General features: G+C 41.2%; 1 protein-coding gene across 1 annotated transcript in view; it reads right to left on the reverse strand.

The window, feature by feature from the left end:
- ANK3 (ankyrin 3) overlaps positions 1 to 20,493 on the reverse strand; it is a gene marked incomplete at its 5' end in the record, with an annotated part of 329,024 nt that overhangs the window by 35,789 nt on the left and 272,742 nt on the right. The window contains 8 exon segments of the mRNA XM_082673732.1: positions 2,548 to 2,622; positions 3,250 to 11,043; positions 15,294 to 15,375; positions 16,451 to 16,477; positions 16,913 to 17,035; positions 17,804 to 17,929; positions 18,605 to 18,833; positions 19,439 to 19,535. Coding sequence (XP_082529858.1) covers positions 2,548 to 2,622; positions 3,250 to 11,043; positions 15,294 to 15,375; positions 16,451 to 16,477; positions 16,913 to 17,035; positions 17,804 to 17,929; positions 18,605 to 18,833; positions 19,439 to 19,535 — 8,553 coding nt within the window.

Raw genomic sequence — 20,493 nt, forward strand, 5'->3', positions numbered from 1 at the left:
GCTTGTACTACTGAAAAATTGAAAACAAAGCATGTGTTGAACAAAAGGAGAGAAGTTAATTAATGTAATGCAGTGGCTGGCAAAGTGATCACAGCCCACAGTTAGAAATACATTGTATATCATGATGCTTATATAAATGAAACCACATCTTTATGGAGCAAAACAACCTTACTATATGTCATAGACATTTTCTTTTCCCTTTAAAAACAAAAACAAAGCATGAATTGATTTCATGACTCACTAGTGCATTGTGACCAACAGCAAAACGCCATTGTAAAGTATGGCTATTGGATGTTATTTGTCCATTAAAACCAAGATCAGAAAGTAAATAAAAAAGCAGAAAATTACATTGTGTATATAACATTTTAAAAGCTTTTTATTTTAAAAAAAAAACCAAAGTACATTAAGTTGCTTGTTAACAGCGGTTCTGAGGGATGGATTTAAATTTTGTTTTTCTAAATGCTAATTTTCCTAATAATCTTCATTGAGCATATAGTAATTCGAATTAGAAAAGTTAATTTTTTTTAAGTGCCTTATCTCTTTGTGTTTTAAGGGCAGTAATCCTTCCTGCCCTCGTGACCAAACCATATCCTTTGTCTAGAGACTCAGTGAAGAGCAAAAACACATTGTCACTAAGAATTTTACAGTTTTATGACTTTGTCTCGCTATTCTTTTTTTTTTTTCCGGTACGCGGGCCTCTCACTGTTGTGGCTGCTCCCATTGCGGAGCACAGGCTCCGGACGCGCAGGCTCAGCGGCCATGGCTCACGGGCCCAGCCGCTCCGTGGCATGTGGGAACCTCCCTGACCGGGGCACGAACCCGTGTTCCCTGCATCGGCAGGAGGACTCTCAACCACTGCGCCACCAGGGAAGCCCTCTCGCTATTCTTATGTCACATATTCTCCAAGAGTTTACTCTGACAAACTAAGGACTGGTTTTGCTTAAAGAAAATAATCCAATAGTTATGGGTAAATAATACACAAAATCAACATTAGCTCCAGGCTATTTTCAGATTACAGTGTCCACTGTTAAAATATAATACTATTATTAATTTTATGTGCAGAAATACTTATACATAATGAATTACTGTTAACTCTCAACAGTCTGCAAAGGATTACTCAGACCCACTGTTTCTTAAGAGCTCCACTAGGCCAGGTCAGTAGCAGTGTGCCTGAGGGCAGGGCTGGGCGGAAGGAGAGAGGAGGCCTTAATACGGAGGGTGGGGAAGGCCTGGGATTCAGGGCATTCGAAGGAAATAAATGTAAATGACCTTTTGTGCCATGATCTAGTTTCATGTTGTCCATTTTGATAGCCTAGATAATTGTTTCCCTGAGTAGAGAATGTATGTCGCTGATAGTATGCAAGATGACTTTAAATAGGACAATAATTAACATTTATTTATATTTAACTGTTGTTTTTTGGCTGTGCATTAAAAAAAAATACACTCAACCTATAAAACTTAAAATTTCTCTGATTCATGTGAAGTAGGATTTGGGGGGCCCAGTTAACATCAAAACTACAAAGCAGGGGCTTCCCTGGTGGCGCAGTGGTTGAGAGTCCGCCTGCCAATGCAGGGGATACGGGTTCGTGCCCCGGTCCGGGGGGATCCCACATGCCGCGGAGTGGCTAGGCCTGTGAGCCATGGCCGCTGAGCCTGCACGTCCGGAGACTGTGCTCCACAACGGGAGAGGGAGGCCACAACAGTGAGAGGCCCGCGTTCCGCAAAAAAAACCAAAAATAACTACAAAGCAGTATTGTCCAGTTGACACAGAGCCTTATCTTCATCTTTAATGAAGTGAAATCAAGCCCAAAATTCCTCTTCTACACCCTGATTATAAAAAGTATCATTCATTTCACAGAGCTCCACTATTTTTGTAAATTGAATAGATTCATTCACCTGTATCCTATTTTTTCAATTTTAATTCAAAATTTAAGCTTAACGCTCATCCTTTGTTTTCTTGTTTATATAGTTATTGAACATGATCCTTGTTTTCCATTATCAAAATGACGTAAGATTTCCTTTTAAATAAATCTTTGAGCGTAAAAGTGAGCCCGCTTAAAAGTATCAGCTCAATAAGCATGCAAATAATACGTGTATATCGTAAAAATTGTGACAGTGACTCATGAATGATTAAGATTTGTGAAACCTAGGCATGGATTAGTTGGACTATTGCCTAAGAGAGCTGATCTAAGGGCATAAACCATAGCTAAAATTTTTGGATTATTTGAAAACCATAGGCCCTAGCTACGTTTTCCTATATGCCACAAAATAAATTTGCTATTAGGTAAAAGGTTATCCCATATTACCAGAAATGGCATTGTGAAGAAAGTGCTTAAATTTAAGGTAAAATAAGATTTAAATGTCTATTCTTTAGGGTATGTGCCTAGAAAAGTTTTGAAAAACACAGTATACTATAATTAACTCTGGGTAGATAGAATTACAAGTGATAAAAATGTTTTTTACTCATTGCTTTTTGTTTTTAATAATAAACTGCTTGTGAAAAAGACAAATTAAGAAACTGTTTCATTCAGGTGTATACACACTTACCTGTCCAACTAAGTCCCAGGTGGTCGGCTACTATTGCCATCCTGATATCTGTCCGTTCACATGGACTCTGTGGACCTACGATTTACAATTTCTTAATTAAAATAATCATCGAGAAAGACACGATACTGGAAAATTGCTTTTAGCAGTATTCAGATTTTACAGAGAGACTACTGCTAACACTGTACACTTAAATGTGTCCTAATCACCTACATGAACACTGCTCTTTTCACATGACTCACTTGATTTTCACCTGCATCAGGCCAAATGTCAGACTACATGGATGCTCAATGTAATGGAATTCAACATGCTGACAAGCTAGCTACTTTAAGTAGTTACAGAAGTGTCGTGTTGGTGAAAACACCACGATGGCATTTCAACATCTGTGCTTTTACTTTGACAGAATCATATCCATTAGCACACTGAAAAAAAAAAAAAGTTGCTCATCTTGAATGACACCGATATCTTCAGCATGCTTCCCTAGCTGTCTACAGTGTCGTTGGGTTAAGAGGAAGAAAGAAGAGTATATAGACAGCACGTACAGATGACAATGACAGAATGAGAAACTACGGTTAAGTCACTCCACAGGCAATCACAACAGTTCATGCACTAGGGTCTACGAGTTGGAAAGTGTTTACAAACTATGCTCGTTCTCCAGGATGTGAGCAAAGAGTGCTCGAGAGACCTGACTGCCTTCATTCTCACCAGTCCTCCTACTGCTCCATTTCTCACTGCCGGCCTTTTCACTCTTTGATTTTAAAGGTGCTGCCTCTGTTTTCTTATCTCTAGCAGACTTCGCTGTAACCGAAGGCTGGCCACCCCGGGAAGTCTCGGACAACGACGTGTTTCTCGAGGTACTGTCTTCCTCATCGGACAACTCGGACTGCATCTTTTTGTCTTCTTCCGAGAGGCGGTCCACAAGCTTTAAGGTCTCACCACTAATTCCCTTAAAATATTCAATGGAGTGTTTACATACTTCCTTAAGCTGACTTTTCCTAACTTTAACTGTGGTGGTGGTGGTGGTGGTGGTGACGGTGGTGACACAGGTGGATCTTACCTTTACTGGCAACTTGGATGGAAGCTGTTTGGCCTTGCCTCTGTCTGGCTGCCCCTGCTTTTGTGTAGCACACGGTTTTCTAACTGAACCTGTGTTTTCCCTGTGTGTATTCTTCACTGGAATTCTGGACTTTACATCTACACGTGAAGAAGCAGTAAGGGTTTTGGTTTTCTCAGATTGACTAACCTGCTTCATTTTACTCACATGAATGTTTGGCATATGATCTGGTGGGAAGAGATCTTTTGGTGAAGTGGCCTTTATGGGAAGTTTGGATTTTCGCCTAATCCCTATTGATTCCTTTGTCTTTTGCTGCTCTCCGAGAACTTTCTGTTTCTCTCTCACACAGTGTCCTTGCAGTACCCCTGTCCTTTTTCCTGATGAGCTTTTCACTGGGTTAGCTCTCTCTGTGGTACAAGTGGGTGCAGAATGTTCTGTCAGAACTACGTGACTTGTAATGTTATCTGTCTGTATAGTGGAAGAATCCAAATTGTTGTTGTTATTAAAGTTATCTTTTTGAAAATCATGTTTTTCTTGGGGCCTAACGCCCATGTGGCTATCGGCTGTATTTGAAATCACTGTTACAGGTTCATTCTCTAATCCCTGACCACTGGTCATCACAGCTTCTATCTTATCTGTCACTTCTCCAGGGCCTTCTTTCTTCAAGGTCATGGTGGACGCAGAAATTCCCATCTTTATAGGCGTGCGCAACTTGGGGTCAAGTTTACAGGTGTTAGTGGCCGCTGCTGCTGCTTTCTCCTGGGAGCCGCTACCGGATGTGCCTTCCTGACACTCTCCGCTGGTCGGGATGCTGGGGTTAGGTTCCACTGTAGGTGCCTCTACATTTCCCTCTAGATTGGTTTCTACAGTGGTGTCCCCTGCCTGTGGCTGTGGTATGGCAGTGACTGTACTTCTATCCCCTTCCCCCGGGTCCCCTGACTTCCCTTCAGAAGTATGCTCACCAATCTGGAAAAATTGGAGCCTCTCTTCCACAAAATCCCTCTTGCTCATGTCAATTGCACCACTGCGAGTCATCTCAAACATTTTTCCTTCATGAAATGGGAAGGGGTTAGGCTCACTAGTAGGGGTACTTTCGTCAGTTGGCGTTCGGGCTGGCGTTGTATCAGGGGTGGTGGCTGGAGAGCGGTCTTCCACAGCCAGACCAAATGGCTTAGTTTCGTCTTCCCGTGATTTACTGTCATAAACGTCATCATCCCCTCGGTTATTAGACCAGGGGTCAAAATCTAGACCTTTGGTAGCTACCGTCTTAAAAGGAGTGGCAAATTCTTCATCTACTTTGTAACTGAAATAAGTATCAGGAAACACTGATCTGTCAGGATGTCTGCCTTCTAGTGTGAAAAACTGGGCCCCCGACTTCTGATCAGTCTTAGCGGGAGTCCTTTCAGATGAAGGGCTTTTGGAAGGTGGCTTCTCTTCATCTGGCCCCACCCTTCCCTCCTCCTCCTGGATAACTTCCAACTTGCTTTGGCTAAAGGAGCGATCAGCTGGCTTCAGAATGCCCTCCGTGTTCCAGACATCTTTCTTCAGCTCCAGGGTTTGACTTGGGAATTTAGAATCACTCTCTGTCAAGCCGTCATCTTCATCTTGCAGGTCGTAGCCGTCCAGAGAGTCGATCTCTGTGGCATCTGTATCGTGAGAAAACTCTGCCGTGGTGGCAATGGAACACTCTGTGATGGACTGGTCGTTGTTCCCATTCTGGGCCGTTTCATTCTGAGGTGAATCAAGGCCAAGGCCAAATTCAGTATCTTTTCCAGATCCGTTCATTTCTGATTCTCTCTGGGTGGAAGCCTTTTCAGCGGAGGCTTTGGATTTTGTCACTTCTTTTTGTTCGTCGTCGACCTCTTTTAACTTGAAGGTGTATTTTTTGACCGGGACTGGTTGATAAAGGGATTCGTCATCGCTGGAGTCACTGATGTCCGCTCCAGGAGGAACTGGGGAAGGCGGCTGCACCCTGATGACTGGTTCCGCCAGCCGGTACTTGTCATGCTCGTCTTGCAGACTGACTTCAATCATGTCAACCTCTCTTTCAGGGAGGTAAGGATGTTTCTTATCGGACTCCATCTGGTCTGCATCCAGCGGTGGAGGAGGGGGAAATTCAATGTAGGCAACCCTGTTAGCTCTGAGTCTTTGGTTAGAGTCTGTGCTCACACTGCTAGGCGTGTGGCGCCCGACTGCTGCCGTCTCCTCCACTGCAGTCTGCTGTAAGGAGGCTGACCTGGCCTGTCCCTCCTCCTCAGATTCCTCCGAAACCTCGGGAATTGGGCTGGGTTTGCCTGGTATATAAGCTATAAGCGAGTCGGGTGTCTTAGATGTAAATTCATAACTCACTTCCTCTGAACTGGGCGTCTCTGGGGTTAAAGGGCTTTTCCCAGAGCTGTCTAGAAAGGACACTTGCTCTAGAGTATCATCTTCGGGACTAGCCTGGGGAGAAGGGGGTTGCTTTTGCTGTCTAGTTGTATAAAAGGTCCCCCTGGTCTCTTGTACCGTCTTACATTCCTGACTTATGATTTTTTTTACACCTCCTTGTTGTATCTCCTTTTCATACTGCTTCCCCACCTGTACAAAACTGACATAAACAGGTAAAGTTTTTATCTCTTTCCCTCCCTCCGTCTGGGCCAGTGGTGCAACTTTTTCCAATCCATCAATGGGACTGTGGTCGAGTACATCACTAGAGGGCGATTCCTTTCCTGGGCTAAACTCTAGAGAATCAGGAGACTTGGTCGGGGAGAGCTCGGTTTCATTGAGAGGCGGGCATAAGCCTACGTAACTCTGACGTTTGGAAACTTTGCTGATTTCTGAATAGGTAACTTTTTCATCTTCTGTAGCATTAAAGTGCTGTGTCTCAGCTGTCTCTTTACTCATACTTGAGTGGGATAACTTTTGTGATAGTTCATGTTTTGGAAATGTCGACTGCTTGCAAAAACCATCGAGAATGTCAGAAGACGGCGTCCTCCTTTCCTCTGCAGCCCTGACTGGGATGTGCGACACTGCCGAGCTCTCACTTCTCCTGGAAGGTTGGTCAAGAGATCCACCTGGATGTTCCCCGTCTTTAACACCGTATTCCCTGTATAAGACTTTTTTGGAGGGAGATTTTACAGTCATTTCCTTAATTTCTGAGAGAGAGCCATTTGTTAACAATTTGTGTTCTCTCTCAGTCACAGACAGAAATTCATCCCTCTGATCAACAGTTTTACTCTCAGGGTGACCAACGTGATTCTCTCTTACATCATGAACAAGTACATGCGAAAGTTTCTCTTTCTGCGACTTATTGTTAGTGGCTCCAGGACTTTCCCACGTTCTAAAGACCTTTTTGTCCCATGGTCCCTTGGTTGCTAATTCTGCGGTTACGTGACAGGCCAAGTCCTTAGGCTGTTGCTCAGAAAAATAGTCAGGCATTGCTTTACTTGAGATTTCAGTTCTCTGTTTTTTCACATCATCAGAGCCAAAATCATTTACAACCGTTTCATGGCTCTGAACATGCTCATCTTTAGCTCTGAATACCGTAAGATCTTTTTGCATAGGGACACTTTCATCCAAAGGGTCTATGGCCTTCTGCTGTTTCTCTCTAGTGAACACCTGGTAGACAGGTAGCTTGCTCTCCTGGATTTTTTTAACTGGGATTCTGGATTGGCCATCCGGCTTTGTGTCTTCTTGAGAAACGTCCTTACTTTTGGCCTGCGCGCCTTGTTCAAATTTTAATCTAATGGAACTGAGTTTCGATTGTTTGAGCTGAAACCCAGACTGGGGCCCTTCTGATTCTTTGCTCTGTGAACGACTTCCTTTGGCTTCCTCTGTGGACTTGCTATCCTCAGTCTGTTGGGAAGGAACCACCTCCGGGCTGCTGGGCAGACTGACTGTGTCCTTCTCGTCGGCTCTGGGGAAGCCTTGTCTGTCACAGCCACGCTGCCTCGCCTTGACCCACTCGTCACTGTTGGCCAGCAGTTCTGTCAGCAGTGCTTTCTCAGGGCTGCTACCGGTAGAGCTTTGAGATGAGTATTCTTTGCCATTCCTAGGGTGTGGCTTTTTCTCTGGGGACTGCAGTTCATCATTGAGCTTTTCGGTTCTGTCACGAAAAAACTGTGACACTTCAGTCAGTTTTTCTTCAGCTTCCTTCACGGTCCTGTCCACCCTATCTTCGTATATCAACTTCTCTCTACCTCTGTCTAATCTGTCCTCAGCAAAGCGCATCCACATGGCATGTTTTGGACTACTAACATCGCCAGAATAGTGCAACACTGTCACTTTATCAAAATGCTCATCCTTAGACACTTTACCTACACCATTTTCAGACACATCTTTATAGATTTTGGAGAGAATTTCTTTTTTGGGGGCAGTGACTACTTTTTCTCTGGCCCGCTTATCAGACCCCTGTAACTCTGAGCTAGGGGGTCCCGCATGGTCTGTAACTGATTCCTCGGTATCAGAATGAGACACATCTAGCTTTTCTGACAGAAGCATTTTCTCAGCAAACCTGTAAGATTCCCCTCTTAGTTCTGACAACTCATCGTCATGGTATTCTATTGAGTGCTGACTCCAAAGCTTCAGTGTTTTATAAGAGTCATCAGATATGAGCTGAGCAGAACTAGGGCGACTATCTTCTTCTTGGGACACGGGAGTGTTTACTCTGGAAGACTCCAGATAAGAAGGCAACGACTCTTCAGCAGTGAGTTCTTCTTCTTCTTGCTGACCCTGTTCCTCTGAACAAGGAAAAGCATCGTGTTTTTCTGGCAGAAAATCTTTTAGGTTAATATCTCCCCGGGATAAGTCTTTCTGATATACATACATTTCCTTTTCGGGATGCTTTTTGGTTTCTCTAATAATGACTTCAGTGGGCTCAGCTTGGTTACCTTTTTCGATGTGGACTTCTATTATACGCTCCAGTTTGGGTTTCATTTGGTTGTCCTTCTCTGCGTGCTGGGCTGAGGTTTCAGCAGCAGACTTGTGAACGTCTGGGGACACTGCCGACTTATGTTCAAACAGACCTGCCAGCTCTTTGGAAGGGTCTCGCCCGGACTGAAAGGCCTTCATGATGTCGTGGACTGACATGGTTTCTTCAATTCTCTCAGAGGCGCCTTCACTGCCTGGTGGAGAATGATAAACCATTCTGGTGGTCGTGGTTATGTGAGTCTCTTCTTTAACACGCATGCCTTTGCCCAGAACGTGACTGTGGTCGTCTTCTTCGCTACTGGTTTTCATTTGAAACGCTTTGACTTTTTCTTTAATACTAGAAGCGGTGGGCTTTGGTTCCAGCTCCATAAACGTAGGTGACGGTTTGGGTGACATGGGCTCCTCTGGTTGGGACGGGGGAGCCTCTCCAGCTGAGGGCTCATAGCTCCTGATAACATGAACCACTTCAGTTCTCGTTTCTGTAATGACCGGAGGGATGGGGACTTCCTGAAAAAGTGGTTTGGGACCAGTGCTTTCAGCGCTTTGTGGGGCTGAAGGTGTTTTCTCACTTCTTGTTTCAAAGCCACTGTCAGACAAGGGACTTTTATCTTGGTCATGTTGAGAAAAGTCATCTGGAGACTCTAAAATAGTATCTGTTCCAAAGAAGGAATCGGCCATCTTACATAACTCCTTCTCGGAGGTGGAAGACCTCATGGAGGCTGGAGGCATTTTGAGTTTGTGTTCCTGCAGGGCGATTGCTGGTTTTAAAATTCGTTTCTGTCTCTCTTCACCATCCTTCTTGGCATCCTCAAACTTGTACTTGAAGTTCGTCAGTGAACTACTCCCGATATCATTTGTTAGGTAATCGATAACTTGGGTCAAGTTATAATCCTTGTCGGAGGCAGCCTTTGCCTTAACTTGCGCTCTCTCTGGCGGAGATGGAGAATGGCTCGCAGCAGCCTGTTGTCTTGCCTCTCTTATTTCTTCTGAACTGAATTCTGTCCAGTCGTCTTCGGGAGAATGTCCGTTGTCACTCTTTGGTGATTTGGGTGGTCCCTTGTTATCCACACAGACATCCTTTTTAAGGATTTCACTAACTTTCACTAAGTCTTCCTTCACTTTCTCGACAATTTTGAAAGGTTCTTCGTCGTCGATTCTCCCTTCTTTGGGGAGCTCAGGTTGGAATGGCTTCTCCTCAGGCACGTCTGTTTGGAGTATTGCAGTCATCCGCATTAGGTCCTCCTTCATTTCAGCCACGTCTTTTAGTATCTCCTGACTGGAAGACAGAGAAGATGGCGTAGACAGCTTGAGGGCAGATGGTGCAAGGAACAAAGATGACTTAACTGGAGATGAAGTTCGATTGAAATGGGGCTGAGGAAGTGTCTCCGTAGTCAATGTTTTAATGGGCGACAGCAAGGCTGCTGCTGATTTTGTAAGTGAATTAGAGTCTGGAAGTTTCTTTAATGCTGGTTCCGGCAAAACATTGACTACAGAGTATACTGGCACTGTTATTACTGATGAAGTTACAGATGAGGTAGTTGCAGATATCGACGACCCGAGGGATGTATAGAGTGCACTTGCAGAAGGAGTTCTTAGAGACTGAAAAGCTGATGGTGCTGGAGAAACATATGACCTGAGTGGGGAAAACGGCATTGCTGTGGTGGTCGGGAACACTTTCTCAACTGCGTCAGTGGCTCCATTAACCACAGAGCTCACAGAGTGTGTAGCTGTAGCAATTTTTTCCTGTAACGTGGCAGTGGCTTTGCATCCGTTAATTAAAGTTGAAGATGATGGGTATTTCAGAGGGGAAATAGATCCGTTGACTAATGCTACCTCTGCGTGTCCAGGCATCTGTTTCACGGGTGATGAGAGAGAAGAGGCCATCGTAACTTTAGCTGATGAAATGATATCAGCTGTTGATTTAGCTGGAGACACCACTGACATTAAAGGTGAAGATATTAGCGGTGCTGTGGATGTGATAATTGACTTAAATGGCAGACTCGAGGAATACATATTAATGTTTGATTTGGGGGAAGCAGGGGGTGTCATGGTAATGGACGACCTCTCCAAAAGAGATCCTGCTGTAGTCACCGGGGACGTTCGAGAGGAAAACGTAGAATTGGATGCCAGCCCCTTTAAAGGCGAGGCCTCCGTGACTGTGGGAGCTCTAACCAGGGTACCAGAGGAAACTTGGATATTGTATGGAGACTGTGACACCACTGTTTTTATTGGCGAAGAAATTGTCCGAAAGGATCTAATTGGAGATGCCACATCACTAATGGATTTAACCGAAGATGTAGTTGATGCGCCTAACGTGGATTTGATTGGAGAAGGAGTCGAAACAGACCATATTGATTTTAATGGAGAAGCTGATGGCGTATTAGAGGAGGAACTTGATAAGGAAGTGAAGCCTGACGTGGCCGGCCCGGGCACTGTCATCGGAGCTGCTGTGCAGGACTGGTATGCTCTTGCAGAAAAGAATGGCTTGTATGAGTAAGTGGTGGGGAGGGATCTCGTTGGTCCTGCGCTCCGTTCAACTGTTTCTTAAATTTTAAAATGAAATCAAACACAAAAATCAACAAAAATGGTTGAGAAACAGAGAGACCAGAGAAAAAAATTGGTCAGTAAACTTTGAAATATTACAAAAGCAAGTACAATTGTTTGCATGATTTAGAATGGAAGAGGCAAAAGGAACAATTAAGAGGAAAAAAAAATTGCTACAGACATAACTAATCCAAAGTTAAAAACAAAACTAAGTAAAACACAGAGCAGTGTGAAATGAAAAGACAGAAAAAGCACGTTGCAACCAAATAGGCCAACAGTGAAAAAAAACAAAGAAAACAAAAAACACAAGGAAACGATGATGAGAAAAATAACCACAATGGAAAAACTATTCCCTTACTTCCTATTGACTTTCTTATGTGCTGGTTTTGAAATATCAGTAGCCGTTCTGTTTTGCCCGTATAGGTACATATTTGTTTCGTGCAACCATGTAACTCTCATTTTAGTAAGTTCTAATGTTCCATCTCCTTGGACCTCTCGGTGATACAGATTGCACCTACTTAGAACCACATCAATGTGCGTAGCTATACATGAAATGTCTAAAACTCTTTTATTTTAGAAAACCACTCAAGCCTATTTCATGCAGGATCCAAAATAACTTTTAAGTGACAGGCAACTGATGTGCAAACTGTGAAGCCACTGGATTTTAAATCTGTATCTTCCATGCACAACTCGGTTATGCTTCACACCCGTAAAAAGCCAATAAGAGCAAGAAGTTTTCTGAGTCAGAATTTTAAAAGAAAAAAAAAAACAAAAGGAATGTTTGCATTTATCTTTTCCATGCAGTATATTCCTTTTGGTGAGGAAAAAAGGAACGTAACATGAAATGATTTTAGAATGCATGTGTACGCACACACAAAGGGGGGAAAGAAAACCAGAAATATGGTTCATGGTTACCATAAGCAAGCAAAGCAACTGAAAACATTTTCTCATGCGCGATATATCACGGCAAACGAGCCAAAGAAGTAATACAATTTTTATGCCATATTATGCACAATGTGTAAACTTTAAAAACACTTCCACAAGAGTATTTAGAAAGAAGAGTACACTTTTTCCATGAGATGTGAAGTCTTGGTACCTTTTGAGATTTTTTTTTTTTTTTTTTTTTTGGCCGCCCCTCGCAACTTGTGGGATCTTTAGTTCCCTGACCAGGGATCAAACTCGTGCCCCGTAAAGTGGAAGTGCGGAGTCTTTTAACCATAGGACCGCCAGGGAAGTCCCCTTTTGAGATTTTTTAGGAAAATATTTAATACTGCATATGAAAAATCCATCTGCAACTGAATATATCCATGTCTGGTGTTGTCTTCATTACAGATAAAAGCACATAGTTTATCTCAGATATTTTTCCTAATCCATTTACTTCTAATTCTCAAAAGGTATCATGGGGGAAATCTTAAAAGCAGTCATATTTTTAACACCCCCTATTTAACTCTCTACAGTAGGATACGGTATATATCCGTGTATATATTTTATCGATAGCAAAGGGACCAATTCTGGTTCCTTCCCAGAATATTCATGGGACTCATGGATACCTCAAACACTGGTGCAACCATGAGGCAGACCTACCACCAGGAAGGATGGATTTAGTACCAGCATTCTTCTGGCAATGGGATAAGAAACATACGAATGAGGTAAGCACCCTCGCTGGGGGAGAGCAAGCACACACTGAGTCCTCTCTACTTCTACAGTTCTAGGAAACAAACTGAGCTGGTCACAGAGGTTCGGACTGCCTGCCAAGGGCTAACGTTCTATGTCAAAGTTGAGTAGAGTTTCGCTTCCAGAAAGCACTGGTGTTCAGAATAAGAGTGAAACTCGAAGAGGAAATGAGAATCTGCTTCATCTTTACGCTCTTCATGCTGTGCTTGTGCCATTGCTACAATCCAGTCCTTGGATTAACAGCGACTCCCACAAGGGTGAAGATTTTCATTCCTGGTGTACATTTAAATTCAAACATTCAGAACATATCCTTTTCTAGGCTTACATATTATTCTAAAGAAAAGTGGAAGAACTAAGGAAAAAACTCACCCATTCATTACCCCTCCTAGTCACAATTCTCCACATTGGCTTAATTTTGGAAACACCACACTGCAAATGGAAGGTTTGGGGATTCCTTCAATTCAGTGATTTGGGCTCCGTTTAATGGCTCAAGAGAACTTATTTTTATAACTACCAGAAACTGGCAAAGCATCTCTCCTTTACCACTGAAGTCTGGCTTCACCAAGCAGAACAGTCTTCTGAACCACATCTAGGGTTTTATACTTTGCACGAAGCAACCCATTTACTGATTAGTTACATATTTTATGCTTTAATGATACATATTTTGTGATACCCTTTATAACAAAGGGAATTCTGGGTGTCAGGCACTGAATTACAGCAGAATCTTTTTTCTGGAGGGGGGCGTCGGAAAGGACAGGGTAGTACAGGAAAAGCTGCCTTCACTTGGAGTTCTAACACCAATTCAGGGGCCATAACATTTCCTTAGGTTTTCTTTTAGTCCTTTCTTAGTTCTTCCCATTCTTCTGTCCACCATTATGCTCCCTCTCGTAAAACAGAGAGAAAAGTACCCTCTTCCTTCTATCAAAAGTCAAGGAAGACAAACTACATTTACCTTAACTGAAGCTAACCAAGAAGTAGCAACCCTTTCAGAGGTGGGAAAAATTCAATTGTCTCAGCACACACACCTGACCTTACAACTCATATATTCCTCAAACAAATACCTTAGGGACCAAAATCGGATAGGAGCTTGCCTGCCCAGAGGTACCCCAACCTCAAGTAGCTGGTCCATGGAGACTGTCCAAAGCTCAAGGCTACTGCCTGGCAGTGCCAAGCATCCACACCATGAGAACCTTAGCTTTGGGGCAAAAGAGTATCCCAAGGAAAACTTCCACCCAGGAGATTCAGTTGTATAGAAAAACCATCTAGTTACATACACACATACGTTCCCTGCTTTGTAGCATAATGGGAGTTAATTTCAGCTCTTATGGTTTTGGAAAGATTTAGACATTTATGCTAGAGGAAGAAAGAGATCTGGAAGAACATTCATGAGAGTGGTTGGGTTTCCTTTCTCTTATGCTCCCCATTTGGTGTCTGAATATAAAAGCTTCCCTAGTATGTACTCCAGGAGCTAGACTGCAGAAGACTATGCTAAGACCACCTGAGCGAAGTAGTAGAGTAGTTTCCTGCTGCACATTTAATATGCTATGTTGGCCCACAGAAACAAGAATTCAGGAAAGATGGGAAAAACCAGAGTTGTGGTTCTTACTGGTAAATTTCCAATCCTCCCTGAATTCAAGTAACTGTGAGTAATGGGAAGCAGCTAGAAATGATTCACTAATTTAAAAATAATTTTTGTATAAATCCTCCTCTGATGGTTCAAGTGGCACCATGCTACATCGGTCAAACACACTGCTGCTCTCAGCACTCTTAGTTCCTGTTGGTGGAGAGGATTATCTTGAAGGCAGTGATCACCAGAGGTGATAAACATAAGGATGAGGGAAACACAGGGAGGGGGGAGGGAGACAGAGAGAACGAACGAATATGACTGAATGAACCTATGCCTTGATACTTGCAAGCCAGTTAACAATGGACCAAAACAATCACTGAGAGAAGAAAAGGGTTTAACCCGTCTAGTGAAGTCCAGCCTTAGAGCTGATATTTAATAAAGAGCAGAGGGAAGGGGAGAGAGAGAGGGAGGGAGGAAACATAAATCAGTAAACAAGTGCTACCTCAAGAAGGTAGGAAAATATAATTCTTGCCAACTGGGACAAAAAGGAATCAGGACTAAGATATAATGACCTACATATATTAAGAAAAATGAGATGACCAGAGTTACTTTATCATCCTTTATACCGTCCCACATGGATGAAAGTAAATATTTTCTCTTTTGAGCACGGATTTAAAGCAACCTTGGTACAACATTATCTCCTAACACAGTTAACTACCAAGGTAAAATCAAGGTTTTCAAATTCAAGCGATAGATGTTTCTAATTTAAAAAAAAATAGCTACTGGCTTAAAAACACTTTTAAAGCTACGATCTGGGGGTGTTTGTACCTCACATCTCCAACTATATACAATATATTACTTAGATCTCATGATAAAGTTTTCCCACCGGCAATTTTCTTCTGCCATTGGGTTTTCACATGACCCCAAAGTTCAGTTAGTATAGAAAAAATGTCTCTTCTTATAAAAATCCACATAGATTAGTAAGTGTGTTAGGAAACTCACTCATTCCAGGCTCAGTCAAGTAGCTGTAGCGCTTACGTAAAGCCAACGATGCAAAGCTCTGTCGTCTATCCGTTTTCTCGTTCTGGAAAAGAAAAAAAAGAGGAAGATTATGTTCCACTTCCTTGTGACATTTTCATCATTTTGAAACATTCTGTAGAATGGCATGTTGATATCTTGTTTATCCTTATTTTTCTTCTTACGGATTTTCCTCAGGGAAATGCTAATTTCCTACTGTGGTTCTACAACCCCACCCCAATTCTTAGCCAAATAACCATCATTTAGCAAAATATAAGAGCACCAACACAGCAGACTACAGGGAACTACAAATAAAAGACAAGCACTACAGAGACTTCTGATGCTGAGCAGTAAATTTTCCCAAATTTGTTCGTATTGAAAGCACATATATCATGATGTACACTCACTCGTTGTGAGTACATTCAAGGAAAAAAAGGCACACAAAGTTTATTATTATGATTACTGCTGTTGTTTCTATATGTTAATAGGCATAAAATGTAGACGAGGAGATTAAAAAGAGGTTAATGGTTTTACTGAAGTAATGTTACTGAGTCTTAAGGCTACTGATTCTATTTATTATTACTGAGGTGTGAGTTTTAAAAATCCAGTGGTCTGATAACTTGGAGAAATACTAGGAGGTAACTTATAAGAAAAAGTTTATTTAAAATTTAATTGAACAATTATACTCTTAAAAAATGGCCAAGATAAATTTCTTTAAATAGAATATCAAATATTTGTCAATAGCCACTGAGCGCATATTTTATAGTACATAAAACATGTAAAATGTCATACATTATCATCATCTTTGATTTAAAAGTTATAACAGTGGATACTAGGTGAAAATATGCACAAACGTATATTTATCCATGCCAATCTATCACATTTAAAAAATGCTTAAAGAACTTTAGCTCCTCTTTTTAAGTCATTAGCTGGATTTTAATTCTATTGATTGTACTAAAGTACTCTTCTGTACATGTGGAAGAGTAAATTATTCTTTAAGGAAAAGTATGCTTTACCTCATTTAAGCTAAGATCTGCAAAAATATAATACATTTCCCACACTTCAGCCCTCTGCAACTTCTTTTATACAGTTCCATTTCTATTCTATCTCCGATAGAGTAAAAGCAGAAGTGTTCATATTACCTCATCCTCTTGATCTGACTCTGTCTCCTTTTGGTTCCAAGATGCATTGCAGAGACAAGGAATATTATAATGGACAGCAGGGAAAAGAATATCAGGATATGAAAAGGACTGAGTAGGGAGCACAAAATGCAAGCTGCTTTAGAAAGCAAAGCAAACCAAAAGAAGCCAACAAAAAATATCAAAGCTATACATCCATGGCAAATTAATGTGTGACATTATTTGAAAACAAACAAAATCTATGAACTACCAGCAGAAGCAGAAGCAATAAACAGAGGACTCAATCGTACAAACCATAAGAATCTGACACCACAGTTACAAGACTTAGTCTACACAAAGAGACTAATAAAACTTGAGTTTCAAGAGCTTTAATCATGTTACAAAGCATTCCTTAATTGCATACCAAGGGCCCCCTTCTTCAAGGCCAGGGAAAGAAAGTTGAAATAAGCCAGTATTAAAAGATACCTTTTTATGTGCGGGCAGAGTGATGTTTAAGTTGCAAACAGCTGTTTGAGGCAGTCCTTTTGTTGTCTTTGGTTCTTTCAGAAAAGACAGACGACCGCAGGGCTCTTGGCTGGTGTCTCTAATCTAGAAGAATTTAGGTAGTTGACAGTTACAGAAAGAGACTTTTCTGAGGATTGCCCATCTGCACAAGAGTTAAGCGTGTTTGTTTTATGGAGCCCTTCGAGAACCAGGAATAGTAAACGGAAAAGGTGATAACAATTACAGCTCAGCCGACATAGTCACATTTAAACCTGGCAAGATTTAGAATGCCCAATTCCTAGTCCAAACACAGGAATGTTACGTCTGCTGGTCTCATCCTGACAATCCAGTGTATAGTCTGAGTTATATGTATTTTCTTCCTGTCTAATCATTTCTTTCTTTCAAAGCCTCAGTTTTAGCAACCATAACAGCAGCAAATAGTAATAACAATAAAACAATTCTCCTGTGTCCTCTGGTTCTCTGAGGAGGAAGACGGTCTCTCCAGAATGTCCCCGGGTTCCACCAGAAATAAAGATGAAACTTGAACAATCAATTTGGATTTCATCCATTATTTGATTACTGAGCAGTCCAGATAGGATGCATTTTGTTATTCTAGATTGCTTGGTCTCACAAACATTTGCCTACATGTAAATGATCATTTAGCTGTTTAAAAGGTAGAGACTCTTTTTACTAATTATAAAGCTTTCCTGGCTCTAAAGTACACTCAGGTAGAACTAGGACAAAAATCTGACTTTCTTCCTATGAATTTAAGTTTGGTGGGATATTTCCAACTGAATAAATCATTAGAATCTTTTTTATTCTTTAAGAGCATTTAAAAGAAAATCCACAGAGTCTCTCTTGAAGGTGATTTACCTTGATGGAGAATGGCAGTCTATTTTCTTTGAAAGCATAAAAGTTAAAAACAAGTTGCTGTCCTCCTTTGGTAAGTGCGGCCAGGTTTCCATAACAATCAACATAAATAGGCTTTCCTTCCAGAACCTTTTGGAGTAAAAGAAATACATAATTTAATGGTAAATGGAAAGAATTCTGAGATTTTAAGTCATATAACCTTAAAAGACCGACATGTTTCTATGTCACGTTTGTCTTGTAATTGGGAAATTACTTCTGGTGGTGCTATTTGCCACAAAAATAACTCTATCGGTTCACAATTAGTAACTGCGATTGGACACTGCAACATGGACATGTACAAGACAGAATTATAGATTTATTTCTATTCTACCAAATATAAATCTAGATTTATTTCTATTCTACCAACTTTAAACATATTTGAGAAAGTGCCTGATATCAACCACTTACCCATAGAGTTTGAAAGTTTTTTTGGACTCTTAGATACTTATCCAGTGATTGAAAAAGGAAAATCATGGTGATGTGTCTAGACAGTGAACATGAAAATAACTCAGGTGGCCACAGGAAAATCGCAACCATGACCTAGATTCGTTGGTACTACATTTTAACCAACTAAGATAACCTCGAAGACATTTAAAATCATTTGAGAGTGAATCTGTATCACATTTTAAAACAAAAACTAAAATCAATAATGTATTTGATATTTATAGTACATGCTGTATTAGGACCTCAAAAGAAAACTCAATGTCTGGAGAATGTAACCGAAAGTGCTGTAACTGTTTACAGCACTTGCTGTAAACAAGGTACCTCAATATCTTTGCTTCTTGCAACTTCCTCAAAATTCTCTTGCTGCTCTAAAGTTTTGTCCACTTTATCATCTGTCATGCAGAAACATCGCAGAGAGGATTCTACAGGATCATTCATTTTGGCAAAAACAACAAACTTGGCCATATATGGAACACATATTAATTCTCTGTACAGTTGTGTGGCTAGCCCCACAGTTTCTAAAACTTGATGGCAGTCTGCAAGCCAAAATCTGAGGGAGACAAAAACAAAATATGCAAAGTATAAAAATAAGGAGATGTCAAAGCCAAATCTTAAAAAGATTCACCATTAAAACAAAGAGTATATAAAGGAACTAAACCAAAACATTAACTTGTTCATTTGAACAAACAGCAAAGATATTTACTCTGTTTATAAAATACAGAAACCCTACTTTTATTATTTGTTATGCTTTTGCTAAGAAAATGCTAAGAATTTTTCTCCTCTATTTTCTTTTCCATAAAATTCTTTTTCCCCTCTTAACACATACCCACGACAAGCCTTCCTTTCTACTCCTGCTTCAGAGTTTATTACTTCACCTCTGGAAGGAACAAGAATTTTATGGGGGAAAATGGGAGAGAAAGGAAGATCCTATCCGTTTTTATGAATTGCTAAGAAGCAAGTTTACTACCTTATAGGCTCCCTGTGAGAACCGGATAAAATGACATCCAAGTGAATTTAAAATTTCTGAGTTAGGCCCAACTTCACCATCAGCATTTTACAGAACAATTATACTGGTATTAAGCACAACAATTTTTACTTTCCAAAAGGTAATAAAAATAATGCCTAGTACTTTTTGGAATCCTTTTATTTCCATACCTGGCAGAAACATTGGTTGTAAAAGAGACACAATCCTTTATAAACGTCAAAGGAGTAGTTCCTGTGATGTCTTCCCACTGAGCAGGCGATGTGCCCCCTGAGAGAACAACACCAGATATGTGACTTTATTATGGGAGATGCTCCTTGTAAAATTTTTAATGTCATCCTGTTCTTTCTGTATAGCCAGTAACTCGCAAAACTTCAGCACTTTCATTAATGACACGTACGAAAGATAGTTCTCCTCTCTACTCTCCTTTCATACTTTGACCAGCCTATAGTGACCTCCTTGTAAGATAATATTAGGTTAGGAAAAAAATCACCTTTCTGTTTGTCTGGATACTAATGAATGGCTTAAACTTGGGGCACACAAGTTTAAGCCATTCATTTTAAGCCACAATTTACATGTGCAAAGATTTGTTGTTGCAGATAGTATAATTCTTTTATTTTTTATTTATTATTATTATTTTTTTTTTTTGGCAGTACGCGGGCCTCTCACTGCTGTGGCCTCTCCCGTTGCGGAGCACAGGCTCCGGACACGCAGGCTCAGGGGCCATGGCTCACGGGCCCAGCCGCTCTGCGGCATGTGGGATCCTCCCAGACCGGGGTACGAACCCGCATCCCCTGCATCAGCAGGCGGACTCTCAACCACTGCGCCACCAGGGAAGCCCATTCTTTTATTTTTTAAAGAAGTCAAGAACTATCAGGAAAGTTAAAATGAAAGTCATTTTATACTTCCTGAATCATTTAACTTTCCAGGCTATAAGGGGAACCAGCCATTAAAAATACTCTTCAGAAAAAACAAACAAACAGGAAAACCTATCTTTAAGTTATAAACTCAGGTTAATCAAATGATGAATTAGCTCTGGACTCCGGGTGCTTATCACAAAATGTGTTCACCTAAGTCCTGCATATTTAGTCTATTGGATTACACTTGTGAATAGAGTAGGTGAGAAGAATCATATACTCACTTGGCTCTTCCCTACTCCTGGCGCTCTGTGGGAGCCCCTGTTTCCCCCAAAGTCCATGCAATTTCCTATAGCCTAAAGGGTGTTGCT

The sequence above is a fragment of the Grampus griseus genome, assembly GCF_964374135.1.
Source record: "Grampus griseus genome assembly, chromosome: 16".
Taxonomy (NCBI): Eukaryota; Metazoa; Chordata; class Mammalia; order Artiodactyla; family Delphinidae; genus Grampus; species Grampus griseus.